Here is a 17,747-nt window from a genome sequence, read left to right as displayed (position 1 = left end):
CTCTCCGTCCCTCTCTTTTCTTGAACTCAGGGCCTTGCACATGCTAGGCAAATACCGTACATTTGAGTCGCACTTGAGCTCTCTTGCTCTCCCAGCCCCCAGCTGATGTGCCCCTCCAGCACAGGGTGGTGGTAGCTAGGCTAGCAGAGCTCCCGCGTGACAAGCATTTGGGAGGTACTGCCCCACACCGCAGCGCGACGGGCCAGGCTCTGCTTCACAGTGAGCTAGCTGGGTGACCCGGCAGCCTCTCTGCAGCTCCCCCCCACCCCCCGCCCCGCAGCACATGTGTGTGCTCTCTGTAGCCGTGATGTCTGTGTAGAGACTGAGGTTAAGTCACCCAGGACTGCTCAGCAGGGCCAGAACTGCTGCAGCTCTTGCGTCCAGGGACTCGAGCCTTCTGTTGTCACGTCAGGCTTGTCACCTAACTTGTCTGCAGGTAACATCTTACTGCTGGACGGCCGAGAGAATTCTGAAAAGCAGAGACTGATGCTCATTGACTTTGAATACAGCAGCTATAATTACAGGTAATTTACCTGTGGTATTGGCCCTTTTTCTTCCTAGTCAGGTAGCCCATAGGCCCCATGGTGTGTTTCACAACTCTGCCTGTCTTCTTTCTCACAGGGGATTCGACATTGGGAATCATTTCTGTGAATGGATGTACGATTACACCTATGAGAAATACCCCTTTTTCAAAGCAAACTTCCAGAAGTATCCTACTAGGAGGCAGCAGGTAGGAAATTCATTTTCAGTAGACATAATGAGTTAGTTTTATACAAGTTAATTTTATGCAATTACATGGTCAGTTTTAAAGATAGCCACTTATATACTTTTTTTTTTTTAACTTTGGGGTGCTAGGGATCGATCTAACCACCTCTTGTATGGTAGGCAAGTACTCTGTCACTGAGCCCTATCCTAGCCTTAAAAGTGCTGTGTTTAAGTTGTAATATGATTAGGAAAACCTTTTGCTTGTATTAAGATGCATTACTTTGATTGGGCATCATGGCTCTTGCCTGTAATCCCAGCTACTCAGCAGGCTAGGAAGAGTGTAGCTGGAGGCCAGCCTGGGCAACTTAGTTGGACTCAAGGGAAGAATGTGGGGACGCAGCTCAGAGGCGCAGGTGGCATGCAGAAGCCCTTGGACTGACTCCCCCGAGTGAAAACCCGCACCACACACTTGGTTCTGTTGAGTGTGAACTGGGCTCTGCGTTAGGGTGCGGAGGGAACATGGTCTCTGTGTGGCCTCAGTGTTTCTTTCCCACAAGGGCAGCCTCCGCTGTGCCCGCAGCCTTCTGTCTGGGCACTGCTGCCCTTCCTCCGCTCGTCTCTCGTGGGGAGTCACATCATCTTGAGCCTGTGATCTAGTAGCTGGAGCAAGTGCCCTTCGCGTGAAGTTTCCCTTCCTGCCCTGAGTTCCAGGCGGCCCGCCACTCAAGGATGGGTTCTCATGGCCTCTCCTCTTGGGATCCCCTCTTCCAGTGCACAGCCCACCGAGCTGGAGGCTCCCAGCTGCAGTGCAGGCAGAAGTGCAGCTAGCTCACCCTGAGTGCACGTGGCAGCCCCTCACCACCCTGGACCCCCACTGCTGCACGACAGCTCCTCGTCCTGCACACCTGGGTGGGCAGGAGGCAGCTGAGCATGCGCAGAGCAGGGCAGCCAGGGTCATGACGACTGGACCGTGGTGGGATGCCACAGTTGGCCTGAGAAGGTCACAGTATCAGAAGTTGAATTCTCACCAGGTGCAAGAGAAACAGGGAGTGAGTGGCCCCGTAAACTAGAGGGCGCGTACTGGTCAGAGGCAGATTTGTTTTACTGCAAGCTGCAGGGCTTTGTCACTGCAAAAACTTAAGGAAGGTCCCCTATTCTATGCTCTGTACCGTTTAAGATTCCACATGAGTGTGTAGTTTTCTCAGATACCCCTTTAACTAGCGTGGACATTTCAGTGTGGCCCTCCACAGAGGCTGGGGAGCTTCTGTTTGAGTGGATTGTGTGTTTTGTAATGTTGCTGGCGCCCCAGGTCACCATGCGCTGGGCTCCCTAGCACCTCATCCTCCTGGCAGCCGCTAGCAGTGCTGGCCTGTTGGGACAAGGTTCCAAGCTGGCCATCTTGCCTTGACACCAGTGAAAACATAAGTGTGGGCCCCGTGAAGACAGAACCGTCTGCTCCCCAAGTGACAGCCCCAGGCCGTGAGCCTGCCCTGCATGCCAGCCCCGGGTGGGCATGCGGAGGGGCCTCCGTGACGGGCCCTGGTGGCCCTTCGCCGTGTGTGCGCTTCGAGGGAGCGTGGCAGGGCCTGGCGCTAGCCATCATTGATCTAACCCAGTTACTTCTTTTTTAAGCTCCATTTTATTTCCAGTTACTTGACTACATTCCAAAGTGATTTTGAGAAGCTCAGTAGTGAAGAACAATCCATTATTGAAGAGGAAATGTTGCTTGAAGTCAACAGGTAACTTCTGTCCGTCTGTGCTTTAGAAAGTGTAATGGGGGTGCTCAGGGCATAGGGAGAGTCTTGGGGGCTGGCACGGGAGAGCGCCTCTGCGCCTCTGCGCCGTTCCAGGAGCAGCTCCTCCTTGCGTGCACGTGCTTCGCCTCACACTGGGAGCAAAGCACACCAGCAGTCTCTGCTGTGTGTGTCACGGTGTGCATGACCCAGGCAGCAGGCATACTGTACTTGCAAGTCAACCTGTTGCTGGCCAGGGGTGGCCTCCCAGGATCCCACAGGCCCTCAGGGTGCCCGACACCGCACAGCTCACGTGGGTCTCTTGCTTTTGTGATTCCAGGTTTGCCCTCGCCTCCCATTTCTTCTGGGGACTCTGGTCCATTGTACAGGCTAAGATTTCCTCCATTGAATTCGGGTACATGGTATGTTAAAGGGGCCATTCTCTTCTCTGGGGAAAAGTACTGTATGTGAGGGCTTGCAGCAACTGACTGGTACTTGGGGTCACCTAGTCCTGAAGTTCAGTGACCTGGGGCACCCGCCCAGTGTGGCTCCCTGAGCTTCCCAGTGAGGCTTCGATCACCTTGGAGGTCAGCTTGCTCTCAGAGGGGGCCTGGGCTGGGCTGGCCAGCCCCTGGCCTCACTTGGTCCCTTCCAACAGGAGGACACTGAGTAACAGCGTGGGGGTGGAGGGTGCCACCCCTGCCTTCGAGGTTTTTATTCATCTATTACTACTCCAAACTGTAACCTGCAATACTTAGCTTTGAGTTGGAAGCTGGTGCTTAGAGTTAGACCTCCCAGCTTTGTAACCACGACCTCCATCCAGCACATTGTCACCAAGCAAGACTGCCATTTTCCCTAATATTAAGAAATGTCCTGGGGCTGGGAATGTGGCCTAGTGGTAAAGTACTCCCCTTGTTTCCATGAAGCCCTGGGTTCCATTCCTCAGCACCACATATATAGAAAAAGCCAGAAGTGGCACTGTGGCTCAAGTGGTAGAGTGCTGGCCTTGAGCACAAAGAAGCCAGGGACAGTGCTCAGGCCCTGAGTTCAAGCCCCAGGACTGGCAAAAAACAAAAACCATCAAGAAATGTCCTTAGGGGCTGGGATGTAGTTCAGTGGCAAAGCGCTTGCCTAGCAAGTGCAACGTCCTGGGATCGATCCCCAGTACCAAAAAAGAAAAAGACAAAAAAAAAAAATGTCCTTAGCCAGGCACTGGTGGCACAAGCCTGTAATCCTAGCTACTCAAGAGGCTGAGATCTGAGGATCGCAGTTCAAAGCCAGTCCGGGCAGGAAAAGCCATGAGACTCTTATCCCCAGTTAACTACCAAAAGCCAGAAGTGGAGCTGTAGACTGGGCACCCTCCAAAGAAAGAAAAAAGCTGTCTTTGACATCGCCCCTGTTATGTCCTGAGGGAAACCCTGTGTTGGGGACATCGCCCCTGTTACGTCCTCAGGGAAGCCCTGTGTTGGGGACATCGCCCCTGTTAGGTCCTCAGGGAAGCCCTGTGTTGGGGCATCTGGCAGTGTCTGCTTGCAGCACCGTCTCTCGCCCTGCCCAGGGAAGTGCTCCTTATAACTTGAGGCCGGTGGTGCACAAAGCAGGCCCATCTCTGTGGTGGCGTGCTCTCCACCTGCGCACCCTTTTTGCTTTGGGAGAGCACCCTTAGGTGGGTGTGCCATTGCTGCTCTGCCAGGTGAGCAGCCCCGGAACTGCACAGGCTTGAGCCAGAGAGCCCTTCCGGGACTGTGGCTGCTGTGTGAGCAGAGGGGCAGGGGGGGCAGGGCTGGGAGCTTGCGCCCGGGCTGGGGGCAGGGCAGAGTCCTGGCAAACAGGGGCAGTATTGAGGCCTTTCTTGTTTCCTGTCTCAGGAGTATGCACAAGCCAGGTTTGATGCCTACTTCGACCAGAAGAGGAAGCTTGGGGTGTGATGGGGAGGACTCCACCCCTCACCCCACTGGATTGCGGGAGGCCGCCAGGACAGCCCCTCTGTACTGCAGCCCGGCACTGGGCACCGAGGCCTCAGACGTCTCGCCTACTGCGCACAGATGTGTATGATACTAAAGACTGTACTAAGTGGAGTAACATTTCTTCCCTATCTCGTTTACGATCTCACTAGGAAGCAGAAATATAGTGCAATATCTCAGACCCTTCTACCGGAGGGGGCGTTTTATGTTCTGGGTTAAGGCTTGCAGCCTGACAGCCCCCAGCAAGTGAGCAGCGTCACCAAGGGTCCCTTGGTCGATCCTGATGCACATGTCTCACGCTGGAGCGCATGGCCCGGCCCTTCGTGTGTGGTGACACGCTGGAGACAGGCTGTCTCCACCCCAAGGACGGGAGCCAGCAGACACACTGTGAAGAGGCTCTGCCGGTGGGTGCGGCCATGGGACTGCGGCCCAGCGCCCCCAAACATGCTCGCCCTCCTCCGCCGCCTGGAGCTTGGGACTACCACCCGCGGCTTCTCAGGATCTTGCCCAGGACATCCTGACGTGCCGCTGCCGCTGGCCTTCCCCGCAAGGGGCCCGCTTCTGGCCTCGCGTCCTCTCCCTGCCCCTGGTGCCCCCGGAGACGGCCGCCTGGGGGCGCAGGCGTCCAGAACTGTGAAATCCCCGCATACTGAATGTCCAGTGGGAACATTGTTCTTTTTTCTACTCTAAACTCTTCATTTTTTTCCTTTTGTGCATATATTTCTGCTACCAGGGACTGTACTGTACAGATAAATAAAAAGTTAAAATCCTCCTTGCTCTTGCTCTGCGTGTGTCCTAACCCCACGAGGGCTCCTTTTCTTGGGCAGGCAGTGTAGGCCCCGCCAGCGCCAGCTGGGGCTCTCTCCAGCCCTGGCCTCCTCTGCAAGTCCGGGCCCAGAAGGCAGAGCCCCAGGTTTCTGACCCAGAACTCATTCGTTGCCTCCCTCCAGATGTTGCCGGGGCCACGCGCAGAGCTCGCGAGGGGCGAGGCAGCTGTGTGCGGAGGCACTGAGGCGCGCTTGGGTCAGGAATGGAGACGCAGGCCAGCCCGCCCCATGCCGGCCCCTCACCCTCCCTGCCCACCGCCGCGTTCCTGGAATGGGGATTGGAGCCAGTCTGGCCACAACAGACCTGGGCAGACCAGTGCCACTGCATGCGGTTCCCATGGCAACTGTGCCCAGAGGCCTGGGGGTGAAAGCAAGGGCAGGGATATGTCCCCAGGGCCCCTGCTGTGCTCTGCGCCTCTGTTGTCCAGTCCCCCTCAAGTCGGCTCAGTTCTGTGATAGCAGAGGGGGGGCGTTTAGGTTCGGGTTTAGCTGGCACCCGGCTGCAGCCTCGGTTCCCAGCCGCGCGTGAGTCAAGTGCCAGCCATGCGAAGCTGCCTTGGGGCTCCTCATTCCAGGCTTCTCTGGGAGTCCAGAGCTGAAGGATACGCCTTTCCCTGCAGCTGGCCCGCCACAGGGCCACGCTAGTGGACTGGGACCCCCGCAACTCCAGCCTCAACCCTGCCTTCATTCTGGAGCCTCCAGCTGCAAGAACCACATGGTGCCTGCTGACTTGACCCCCAAAACCCAGTGGGAAGTGGGGGGCACAGCCCGAGCATGCTGGGCCCTGGTTGTGACACTTGAGAGCCCTGGGGACTTGCGCCAGGCATGGTGCACTGGCCAAACAGCTGACTCTCAGCCAGTTCACACGCCTCCAGGCCGGAACCTGCTTGCTCACTTCCAGCTAGAACATTCCTGCAAACATCCAGACCCCGAGTCTGGGTCAAAGCAGACAGGCCATGGGTCGGTGCCCAGGTCCGAGGCCAGTACCTCAACACCCCATGCTAGCCTCAGCCACAAAGAGTAGGGGCTGGCAGGGCCAGGGCTCTGCCCCTCCTGGCTGCGGTCCCAGCTCTGGAGGCCCAAAGAGAATGAAAACGCAGTGCTGCGGCCGCCAGCTCTTTATTCCTTGTGCCCCTGGGCGGTAGGGGCTGAGACGCCGCTACTCATCCTCCACAGAGAAAGAAAAGGGGCTCAGCTTATAGCCAGTGCCCGCGTAGAACTTGTTCTGGAACTCCACCCTGGGGGGAAGGAAAGGGAGGGCTGGTTCGGAGACACCCTCACCCCCAGCCCCTGGCCAGCCACAGGGAAGGGACTCACCAGTGCAGGCGCAGCGCGTGCAGGAAGGCGGACAGCCCCTCCATCACCAGCAGGATGGCCACTGTGAGCACCGCAAAGGCGGCGAAGACGGGGACCAGCGCCGCCGCCGCCACGCCCACCTGCGCGCCCATGCCCAGGCCCACGCGCATCACCATGGCCCACAGGACCTCCGACAGCTCTGGGGGCCGAGGAGCGGGCACTGGAGCGGGGCCGAGGGCCAGGCTGGCCCTGCGAGCCCGAATCCTCCTTGCCTATGGGGCTGACAAGGCATGACCTCTTGCTTTCTGCTGCCGGTACGGGGGCATGAACTGGGGCCCTGGGCAGTGTCACTGAGCTTTTCTCACGCAAAGCTGCAGTTCTACACAACTGGACATGAGTCTCATATTCCTGCCCCGGCTGACCTCCAACTGAAATCCGATTTCAGCCTCCTGAGTAGCTAGGATTCCAGGTGTGAGCCAATGCCCAGCTTAAGGCACCTCTTTTGGACACCCCTGTTTACACATGTGGATACTGAGGTCCAAGGAGAGAGGGTGTGCCCAGGCCACCCGCCCACCCCACTGGGAGGTCACTCACGCGCATGGGCCAGACTCAGAGCCCAGAGGCGCAGGTAGGAGGCGGTGTTGGAGATGCAGCCCAGGCAGAACTCAATGGTGTGGATGGCCTGGTGCATGAAGACCTCAGAGGGGACGAACTGGGGACAAGTAGGGGGCAGTGAGGGCCAGCAGCCAGGCCAGCCCGAGTGCCCCCTGAGGAAGGCGCTGCACTCACCTCGGTCTCTTCTTCCCCCGGGCACCCCGCCTTCTCCTCATCAGAGCCCCAGCCGTTCTCAGAGGTAGAGGCCTCAGGAGAGTCCAGAAGCCCCGCCCCGTCCTCACCCTGCAAGCGGAGGGAGGGTGGAGGGCAGGGGTCACAGCCCCCCTCCCCCCAGCTCCAGGAGCCCACAGGGAAGTGAGGAGGGGCCACATAACCAGCCCCCCCGCCCCGGTCCTCCATGGGCTGCCCACCTCTACCTGTTGCCCCGCGGACTTCCTCCGAGAAGGGCGGCGACGCTGGCGTAGCAGGTGCAGGGGGGTGCCCAGGAGCAGGACGGGCACCGCGGCCAAAGCCAACACCACCAGCACGTGCTGCACCACTTCCTGTGGGCGAGAGAGCGGGCCAGGCCCGGGTCACTGCTCCCCCCGTCCTCACGGGCCTCCCGCCCCCCTCGCCCGCCCCCGGCCCACCTGCCCCGCGAAGAGCGGCCGGTTGGTGGGGCTGCGCGAGAAGAGGAACATGTTGATGAAGTGGATGAGAATGCTGGGCGCCGAGGCGGCCTCCGCAGCCGTCACCCGCAGCCACTTGTAGACGACCAGGAAGACGAGGTAGCCGAAGAGGCCCAGCAGGAAGAGCAGCTCGGGCAGCGTCTCCAGCAGCAGCCGGTGAGCCTGGCCGAAGTGCCTGCGGGGAGCGCGAGGGTCACGGCGCCTCCTGCCGCTCGGCCTCTCCCCCTCCTGACAGCCCGCCGCTCACACATGGTTGAAGATTCCGAGGAACACCCCAAAGGCCATGTGGGTGACCCCCAGGATGACAGACATCTTCATCTTGAAGGAGTTGAGGAAGCTCAGGTGGTTGGCAGCCAGGCTCCAGATCTGGGAATGGCAGGAGGGGGTGAGCACCCAGGGGGTCCCCGTCTCCACTGCCGGGAGGCCCTCCGCCCTCCCCGTGCCCTGCTGGCCCTGTGGGGAGCGCCCACCCCAGCGCCCTGTCACCGTGAGAACCAGCACAGGGGCGTCGTCAGTTGACAGTGTAAGTCAGGGACTTAAGCCTGGGCTCTGCCCAGCTGTATGACCGGGCACGGGGCCTGGGCCTCAGTTTCCTCAGCTGCATGATGAGATCATGCTAATGGGGGCCACACCAGCACAGGCCGGGCTGCTGTCCCCACACGCCCTGGCTCACTTAGGCAACAGCGACAGGCCCAGTGGAGCGTGCGCTGTGTCCCGAGCCTAGGCGCAGAGCCGGGCCCACAGGTGTAAACAGATGGGGCCCCAGAGGCCTGGCTGGACCTCCCACCCGCCTCGACCACCCACGGGCGTGGACCAGGCCGCTGGACTCACTGGGTCGATGCCAAAAGGGTAGGGCCCCAGGAAGACGCCGGTGACATTGGGGTTCAAAGTGAGTAGCGGGTTCTGGGACAGGAACTGGTCACTGCAGCAAGAGGACAGTGGTCAGGGCTGTGTGGCGGGCCGGGGGCGCGGGGCAGGGTCGGGGAGCTGCCGGCCTCACCTCCAGCCTGACTGGTTGGCCATGGCGGCCACGCTCCAGCCCGAGGGGAAGATGGTGGTGGCCCGGCTGAAGCACTCATTGTAGATGAAGCCGGTGTAGATGGAGAACAGGCCCATGAGCAGCAGCAGGTAGCGGCCCCCAAAGAAGGTCTGCCAGATCTGGGGGGGCAGGGCGGTGAGGGGCTTCCGGGGCCCCGCTGGCCCATCCCTGCCCAGCCGCCGGGGCCCCCACCTCATTCTGCGAGGCCTTCATGGCTGGCCGGTCCTCGGCGAGCACCATGGCCAGGGCGAAGAGGAACATGAGCAGACCGTGGCCGACATCGCCAAACATCACGGCGAAGAGGAAGGGGAACGTGATGATGGTGTAGGGCGCTGCCGACATAGGGAAGGCGGTCAGCCAGGGCCCCACTGAGGACCCCAGAGAACACTAGGCTGGGGGCCGCTTGCCGGCACCCCAGAGCCTGCCCCCGGGAGCTGTGTGACACTCAGCCTCCTGCTGTCCCAGCTGTGACGTGAAGATGACACGGACGCCACTTCAGCGCGCTGCGCTAAGTGAGGCTCTTGGCAGTTAGTACCTCTAGCTAGGGTTTTGTTTGGCTCTGTTTTGAGATGGAGGAGGTGAGGGTCTTGCTATGTTGCCCAGACTGGTCTTGAACTCCTGGAAGTGAGGCTCCTGCCTCAGCCTTCTGAGAAAACTAGGACAAGAGGCAGCATAGGCTGTAGCACCGGGCTGCGATCGCTCCCTGTAATCCCAGCTATTCAAAAGGCTGATGCAGGCAGACCGCAGTTGGATGCAAGCGAAACATTCATGAGACACTGTCCCCCATCTCACACAATAAAAAGATGGGTACAGGGTGCGTACGTCATTGCAGCTACATGAGAAAAGCAAAGAGGGAGACAGTGGGCCAGGCCAGGCCAAAAGTGAGACCTTGTTCAAAAACAAAAACTCAGAGGGCTCTGGTGGCAGTGTCTGCCTAGCAAGTGTGCGGCTCTGAGTTTGAATCCCAGTACAGCCCCCTCAAAAAGAAAGGAAGGGTGGGGGCTGGGAATGTGGCTTAGTGGTAGAGTGCTTGCCTAGCATGCATGAAGCCTTGGGTTTGATTCCTCAGCACCACATTACACAGAAAAAAAACAAAAAACGGAAGTGGCGCTGTGGCTCAAGTGGTAGAGTGCTAGCCTTGAGCAAAAAGAAGCCAGGGACAGTGCTCAGGCCCTGAGTTCAAGCCCCAGAACCGGCCAAAGAAACAAAAAAAGCAAGAGTGTTAAGTAAAAGCACAGAGGTGGTCCTAGCACGCACTCACGCAGGGCCTGGCCACTGCCCTGAGCCTTTTCCGTCTAGATGCTGCACTTGAGCCACAGCTAGTCACTCCGAGCTTTATGCTGGTAAAATGGGCATGAGAACCTCGTGGACTCTCCAGCGTGGGCTGGCTTCCAACCACGACCCTCAGCTCTCAGCCTCTTGAGTGGCTGGGACACCAGGCCCCGGGCGGCCGGCCTTTCCTCCCGGTTAAATGGGAGCGAGTGCTGCTGTGGCTGACGGGACCCCGGCACGCATGCCCTGCTGGGGGCTGAACGGTGCGGCCTCGGGCTAGGCGGGGGTCTAATCTCGGAGCGGTCTCTCTGGAGGCTGTGCAGTTCAGATGAGACCTGAGGGGACGCTAACCCTGTATGATGGGCTCCTCATGAACCCCAACTTCTTAAAAAGAGTAATAATTTGTAGCTTAACAGGCCAGGGTGGAAGGCTGGCGGAGCCTAATGCTCGTCCACCTTCTCAACATCTCCCCGAGGTCCTTGCTCCCATCGTCCAGATGAGGAAACCGAGGCCCAGAAATGAGCAAACTTACCACCTGGGCTGCACCAGCTCCGGCCGGCTCCACTGTGGCTTAATGAGTGGGGCTCAATGGGGAGCCCTCCAGGCCCAGCCAACATGTGACAGGAAGTCCACCCCCGACCCCAGGAGTTGGGGACAGCCCCACCCAGGCTCGTAGCCACGGGCTGCGAAGCCTGTCACAGGGCCGGCCTGCGGGACTCGCTGCGGCTCTTACCAGGGTTGACCTCCTGGTAGCGGCCCACGCCGTAGGCGTCCACGATGCCCTGGAAGCTGGCCGTGAAGCGGTTGGTGCGGATGAGGGTGGGGGGCAGCTCCCGGCAGGGGATGCGGTGGGCTACGGCACTCACTCCCTCCTCGCTCTGAGCACCAGGCAGACAGACAGACAGAGGCGGCTGTTGAGCCGTCAAGGGACCCGGGGCCCCCAGCCAGGCATGGCTGAGCGGGGAGCACTCGCCACAGGGGCTCTTGGGGTGGGAAGGGGGGGAGTGGGAAGTGGAGGGGGCGACTGGGCCAGGACTTTTCCTAAGAAACTCAAAGACAGTAAGACAGGCCAGATTTTACCTGAAGCAGACATTGCTTCAGACAAATACGTCAAGCCATCGGGGCCTGGGAGAAGGAGCCTAGCCCCGTCCTGAGCGCTTGCCCAGTGGGGTGCGCTACAACCCCCCTCCCTCTCACCCCAGGAAGAGCCACCACACCCTCTGAGGGGCAGCCTGGGGGTCCTCGACATGCAGGTCAGACGGCTAGTGCCTCGGAGAGCCTGGATCTAGCCTAGCTTGTTGGCTCCCTCCCTCCCTTCCTCCCTCCCTTCCTTTCTCTGTGCCTGTATTGGGGCTTGAGCTCAGAGCCTGGACACTGTCCTTTAGCTTTGCGCCACAGCTCCGTGTCTGGCTTTTTGCTGGACAATTGAGGTGGGGTCTCGTGGACTTTGCTGACTGGGCTGGCTTCCAATCCCGCTCCTCAGCTCCCAGGTCCTGAGTAGCTGGGGTTACAGGTGTGAGCCGCAGGCGCCCTGCTTGACCTCGGTTTCTCACTGGTTGCCTTGCGAAGCCCGGAGGGGCTCTGGGAAGTAAGGAGGGAGGGCCGGGGGGCGGGAGCCACCCGAGGACTCCTTGGGGGAGATGCGGTGCCGACCCCAGGGCAAGGGTGGGCACAGGGAAGCCGAGGCCGTTGCGGGTCTGCGCGAGCGTGATGCCCTCACCGAGCTGTCCCGCAGGGCCTGCTGCAGGGCAGGCAGGTCGCGCGTGGCGCACCACACCTCGGCGATGAGGCACTTGTGCGTGGTGCTCACGCTGCACTGGTTCAGCATCAGGTACACGGCCTTCATCTTGTGGATCTGCACCTGCCAGGGGGGCAGCAGCCGCTGCACCCGGCCCAGCACCTGGCTCAAGAACCGCTCGGTCTCCCCCAGGACCTGGGAGAGAGCGGGGGCTCAGCGGGGCTGGTGGCGGGGTGGGAGGGGCTGAGGGCGGGCGGGGGGGGGCGGGGGCCCTCCCACCAGTGGGCGCCCACCTCCTGCAGCTCCTGGCTCTGCTGCTGCAGCTGCTGTAGAGCACCACGCCGGGCCTGCTCCTGCTCCAGAAACGGGAAGACGCGGCAGTGGAAGCTGCGGGGATGGGGGGGGGAGAGCTCACTGGCCGAGCTGGGCCAGGGCGCTCCTGGGGGAGTGGACAGCAGAGGCCGGGGCGTACGGGCCAGCAAGAAGCCACAGTCCTCTGGGCGCCTGGAACCCCAGCCCCTCAGGAGGCTGAGAGCTGAGGACTGGACTCAGAGCCGGCCCAGGCAGCAGAGGCCACGAGGCTCATCTCCAGTTAACCACAAGCAAGGCCAGAAGCGGGGCTGTGGCATGGCTACGTCCTCAAGCCCCAGGACTGGTACACCGATGCACGCACACGCGTGCACACGCACGCACACGCACGCACGGAGGGAGGGCCCTGAGCCTCTGCTGCAGCCCGGCGGCGGGGCGTGCGTGCGTGGCTCACCAGTCTGTGATCTTGCGGATCTTCTGGCCGATCTGCTCGCCCCAGTAGGAGATGAGGAAGGTCATCCAGGCCGCGGGCTCGCCCTGCCGGGGGAGTCAGGCTCAGGCTTCCCTAGAGTCCCGGCTCCACCCAGGATTGCAGGGCAGCCCCAGGCCGACCCCCCCCCTCACCGTCACGGGGTCCTCCAGCTGCTGCTCCGTCTCCCGGAAGCTGGCGATGAGGAACCCCCGGCAGGCCCTCCAGAGCAGGCGCTCCAGGGCGGCGGCCTTGTGGGGCTCCACGGCTCCTGCCACGAAGCTGCCACCAGAGGCTGGGGGAGGGGAAGCGCCCAACACCCACCCGCCTTGCCCAGCCGCGCCAGGAGACCTCTGCAAGAAGTCTCCAAAGGCGGGGCGGGGGGGCCTGGGACTAAAGAACGTTCTGGGCTTCGGGGAGGAGGTAGAGGGCAAGCTGAGGGCAGGTCACGGGCGAGGGAGGCAGGGGCGTAGGAGCTGGAGCCGGCCGGTCCCTCTCCACGGACCACGCCACGGCCTCACTCACTTGACTCTCAGGTCCTGGTGTGGCCCCCCGGGGGACGGGAGCAGGGGCGTCTTCTCCGAGGAGGGCCCCTCTGTGGGAGCCGCTGCCGGCTGCGATGTGACACACACGGTGAGGCGCAGCCCAGCGAGGCCCGGCCCGCCGTCCCCACCCCGCCGGTCCAGGCTGGAGCTGACCACGGGGCTGTGGCTTTGGCCCAGCACGGCGGCGTGCAGCTGCAGCTGGTGCAGCTGGGCTCGCAGGGCCTGCTGGTTGCCCCGCACGTCCCGCAGCTCCTGGGCCAGGCGCTCCGTCTCCTCCTGGATGCGCAGCAGGTCCGGGGGCGAGGGTGCCGGCAGCCTTCCCTCCGCAGGGGGCAGCACCAGTCCGGCCCTGCGCACTTCCTCCTGAAGGAAGGCTGAGCGGGAGAGGGCAGGAGGGGGGGGGGGTCAAGGAGTCATACGGGGCCATGGCAGCCGTCCGCTGTCAGCCGAGGCCTGGCTGACATCCGCAGGGTCCCGCATGTCCTTCAGACTCCTGTGACCACCTGTGGAGTCCCTTAAAAATCCCACGCAAGGATGGGCGTCCGGCTCACACCTGTCATCCTAGCTACTCAGGAGGCTGAGATCTGAGGATCATGGTTCAAAGCCAGCCCGGGCAGGAAAGTCCATGAGACTCTTATGTCCAATGAACGGCCAGAAAACTGGAAGTGGAGCTGTGGCTCAAAGTGGTAGAGCGCTGGCCTTGAGCAACAAGAAGCTCAGGAGGACAGAGCCCAGGACCTGAGTAAAGTCCCAGGACTGGCACCCCCCTCCCCCAGCCAAACCTCCAGGAGGGAGTTGTGTTCTTGTCCCCTTGGTCTCAGGTTGGCAGTGCCCTGCCGATCAAGGCCTGAGCCCCACTGAGGGCACTGCAGCCCAGAACGCAAGGCCTGAGCCCCACTGAGGGCACTGCAGCCCAGAACGCAAGGCCTGAGCCCCACTGAGGGCACTGCAGCCCAGAACGCAAGGCCTGAGCCCCACTGAGGGCACTGCAGCCCAGAACGCAAGGCCTGAGCCCCACTGAGGGCACTGCAGCCCAGAACGCAAGGCCTGAGCCCCACTGAGGGCACTGCAGCCCAGAACGCAAGGCCTGAGCCCCACTGAGGGCACTGCAGCCCAGAACGTGGGCTCCACCGCCTCACAAAGGTGCCTGAGCCAGGCTCCCACACCACACAGTACAACTGCTGGCTCTCCTCCTCCGGAGGAGCCCGGCCAGGGCAGTGCTGAGGCAGGGTCCGTCCCGTGTGGACCCCAGAAGGAGCAGCTGAGGACCCACCCCAGCTCTGCCCAAGGGAACCCTGCCCCAGGCCAATCACCCACCCAATCAGGTCCCCATCCCAAGAACACCTCACCCCCCCCCCCAGCTGCTCCGCCTTGCTCTGCAGGGCCTGACCACTCCCTTCTCCGCTGCGTTCAGAAGGGGGAACTCACTGAAGGTCTTCTCCAGCTCCTCGCAGCGCCGGACGTCAACCACAAAGCGTCTCTGGAAAGCGCTCACCGAGGCATTGAGCTGCGGGGCCACAAGATGGGGTCAGTGTCGGGGTGGGGGGGGAGCTGTCCACCTGGGGCCCAGGCCTGGCTTTCCTTCCACCTTCGCTGCCTCTGGCAAAGAGGTTCTGAGCACCCCAACGGAAACGCAGGCTGATCCCACCACACCTGCGCTGCTGCCGGGACATGGGGTGTCAGGCACCTCGGCGGCACCGCCCGCAGGTGAAGCCCCCCTGCGCTGCCCGGCCCCCACTCACGTCTCTGAACTCCACGAGGCCCAGCTCGCCCAGCTGGCTCACACAGGTGTAGGCAGCCGCCGTGGGCAGGAACAGCTGGACCAGGGCCACCTCCTCACTCCTGAACAAGGAGCCCATGGCTCTAAGGGGACACGGTGAGAGGCTGGTCAGGGGTGAGACAGAGCAGCTCACAGAATCCCGGGAAGTGCTGCTCCTCGCCACCTGCCAGAGGGAGAAACTGAGGCCCAGGGAGGGGCGAAGGGGTGCTGAGGCCCACAGGGAGTAAGCAGTGTGCTCGCAAGGGGAGCAACCCTGGCCAGCCCCGCCGCCTGCCATCCACAGCCTCTGTTCCCAGTCAGCCCAGCGGCTCTTCCACCCCGCTTTCCCTCCCCCCAACTCTTGGACCCTCCAGTCCAGCCTGGTATGGCAGGACAGAACCCAGACAGGTCAGCGAATCCCCCAGCCTCCTCTGGAGGCAAAGGCTGAGAGGTGGGGTGCCGTCTCCTCTGGGCCCCTGAGGGGGTGGGCAGGGGACATGGAGGCCGGGGCTTCCCCTCAGGCCTGCTTCCGGGCTGCAGTTGCTCATGGCAGGTGTTGAAACTCACGAAAGTGAAAACTCTACCCCGGAGACAGGCTGGGGGCTGGCAGGGGCTGTGCCCCAGGGCCGGGGCAGGGCGACCCCAGCAGGCCCTGCCACCTCTCTACCCACTCCTCTTGGGCCGGGAGCCCTCTGTGGGCCTCGTGGCCCTCCACGCTCAGGTTAGGGTGCAGGGGACAGGCGTGGTTGAGGCCAGGCTCTGCCTGGGCGTCTCATTGGCGAAGTCCTTTCCGGGTCCTGGTTGCTTAACTCTGAAGAGGAACTTGCAGCCCTCCCCCTCTTGGGGAAATAACAGAATCCCTGGCAGCCAGAGACTGCAGACAGACAGGGCCTGGGAATGGGGGGGTAGGGCCTGTCACCCCAACACGCAAGGACATGGCTGTAGCCACAGGGCCTGGCCCTGCCCGTGTTATGTTACTCTGTGAACCTGGGCAAGTCCGTGGCGTGCTCGAGGCCTCCATTTCCTCTCGAAGGGGACCTGGCCATTCCTGATAGAGACAGGATCTGACTAATGAGGTGACAAAATACAGCCAGAGCCCCTCCCCCCAGGTTCCTTCACCCACACCTCCTCGCAGGACAGCCTTGCAGGGGAGGCTGGGACCCGAGGGGGAGCCCAGCCAGGCAGGGGTGAGGACCAGGGCGCAGGTTTGGAAGTTCCTGTTCTGGTCTCCCACCCTGGCCCCAGTCCCTCAGCCCCCTGCCCTAGCCAGAAGGGACCCCAGTCAGGTTGCAGGGCACATGGGCTCCTCCATGACACTTGGCAGTCCGGAGCGGAGACCGGCCCCACAGTGCTCGCAGCCGGTCCGAGGCCCGGTGTGCGGGACACGGGGACACTTCCTAGTCCTGGGCCCTCTCCAGGTCCCGGTAGTCCCGCCCTGGGCTGCGCTTCCCTCCCGGTCCCTTCCCAGGCCCCGCCTCTCGGGGCTCCCAGCTCCTGGGAGGGTGCGGGCCGGGGCGGGAGGGGAGGCCGGCCGGCCCGGGAGGCTGGGCCGCCCCTCCTCTCCAGGCTGGTGGGCTCGGGGGTCTGAAGGACCCGGGGCTCGCCGCTTCCTGGATGCCGAGCCTCACTTTCCTCATCTGTAAAATGGGTTCCGTCCTTCCAGCAAGAGGCTGGGGGCACAGGCCTGGCGGAGGGGGGCTCCGGAGGCGTTGGGGTACCAGCCCATCCACGGCACCCCCTCCACCTCCGGCGGGGTGACCGCGGGAGCTGCGTCCACTTTCACGGCGGGGAAGGGCGTCAGGACTGCGTTCCCGGGCAGGGGAAGCGGGTGGCAGCAAGAGCTGGGGCTCCACTCACCCCGAGGGCGCGCAGTCCGCTCTTCGAGGCCGGCTCTGCTCCCCCGCCGCGGCCCGCGCAGCTAAGGCCAACCCGGGGCGTGGCCAAAGGGCGCCACGCCCACTCGCGCGCAGACCACGCCCCCTACGTGCTTCCCCCCCCGCCGCGCAGACCACGCCCACCTCCCATCTCACCAGGGCCTGTCTTCAGGGTGGCGGTTCTGATCCTGAACCATTCCTGCCCTGGAGGGCAGAGACATCTGACAGGCAGGGGTAATCGCGGGACCCCGGTGCCTAGGTCCCGCTTAGGGGATGAGTTCCCTCTTCCTCCTGCCTGGAGGCCTCGCAGCCCCAAGAGTGATGGGGTCTCACTGCACCTAGGCTATTGGGTCTGGAGGCCCTCCGTACCCCACCCTCTCCTCCACTTCCGGGACCCCTCCCCAGTGCTCACTTCCCTGCTCTGACCACGCAGGCCAGTATTCTGTCCTTGCAGGGTTGGGAATGGGAGTACACACCGCTCTTTGGGCTTTGTTTCAACGGCAGCAGGGCATTGGGAAGGCCACTGCCTCCCAGGGCCCTGTCCCCACCAGCCTGGGAAGTTCTCCCAGGAGCACCCTGGGCTGGCTGTCACGCATGTGATGGTGACCTGTCTCCCTGAAGGTCAACCCCCATACCAGTGCCTGGAAACTGGGACCAGTGCTGTCCATGACCTGCACTTGGAACACCCGGCCAAGAGGGCCAAGAGGTCCCACAGCCCTGGAGACACCTCAGCCCCACACAGTAAGCAAGGGCTTTGGAGAGGGTGAGGGGAAAGGACAGAGAAAGGGGAGACCCAACTCCAAAGCAAGGCCTGGAAACAACCATGGGCAAGGTGGGTGCCCTCAGAAAGCTGAGGGCCAAGTGCTTATGTATTACAGCCAGGGCAGGACAGACCTGGCCAATACTTCCTAGGTGCAGGAAGCCAGTCCTGTCG

The 17,747-nt window shown here is 62.2% G+C and overlaps 2 protein-coding genes across 4 annotated transcripts in view; one reads left to right on the top strand and one right to left on the bottom strand.

Moving 5' to 3' along the window:
• Chka (choline kinase alpha) overlaps positions 1–5,174 on the top strand; it is a 43,080-nt gene extending 37,906 nt beyond the window's left edge. For all 3 annotated transcript variants that reach the window (XM_048359719.1, XM_048359718.1, XM_048359720.1), the window contains 5 exons: positions 437–524; positions 622–730; positions 2,338–2,444; positions 2,779–2,860; positions 4,307–5,174. In XM_048359719.1, coding sequence (XP_048215676.1) covers positions 437–524; positions 622–730; positions 2,338–2,444; positions 2,779–2,860; positions 4,307–4,366 — 446 coding nt within the window. In that variant the 3' untranslated portion in view covers positions 4,367–5,174. The remainder of the gene's footprint in view (positions 1–436; positions 525–621; positions 731–2,337; positions 2,445–2,778; positions 2,861–4,306) is intronic.
• Positions 5,175–6,335: 1,161 nt separating this feature from the next.
• Positions 6,336–16,869, bottom strand: Tcirg1 (T cell immune regulator 1, ATPase H+ transporting V0 subunit a3). The gene is made up of 20 exons (XM_048359692.1): positions 16,797–16,869; positions 14,923–15,043; positions 14,609–14,687; positions 13,334–13,554; positions 13,161–13,249; positions 12,791–12,917; positions 12,621–12,703; positions 12,151–12,244; positions 11,840–12,052; positions 10,853–10,997; positions 9,040–9,179; positions 8,809–8,966; positions 8,640–8,730; positions 8,056–8,174; positions 7,770–7,983; positions 7,557–7,682; positions 7,315–7,422; positions 7,120–7,237; positions 6,547–6,724; positions 6,336–6,467 (listed from the first exon to the last, which is right to left on the bottom strand). The coding sequence occupies exons 2-20, from the start codon at positions 15,037–15,039 to the stop codon at positions 6,389–6,391; spliced, it is 2,499 nt and encodes an 832-aa protein (XP_048215649.1). The 5' UTR covers positions 15,040–15,043; positions 16,797–16,869; the 3' UTR covers positions 6,336–6,388.
• Between the last annotated feature and the right edge of the window lie 878 nt (positions 16,870–17,747).

Source organism: Perognathus longimembris, chromosome 13 (assembly GCF_023159225.1).
Source record: "Perognathus longimembris pacificus isolate PPM17 chromosome 13, ASM2315922v1, whole genome shotgun sequence".
NCBI lineage: Eukaryota > Metazoa > Chordata > Mammalia > Rodentia > Heteromyidae > Perognathus > Perognathus longimembris.
This window is presented reverse-complemented; position numbering and strand designations above follow the sequence as displayed.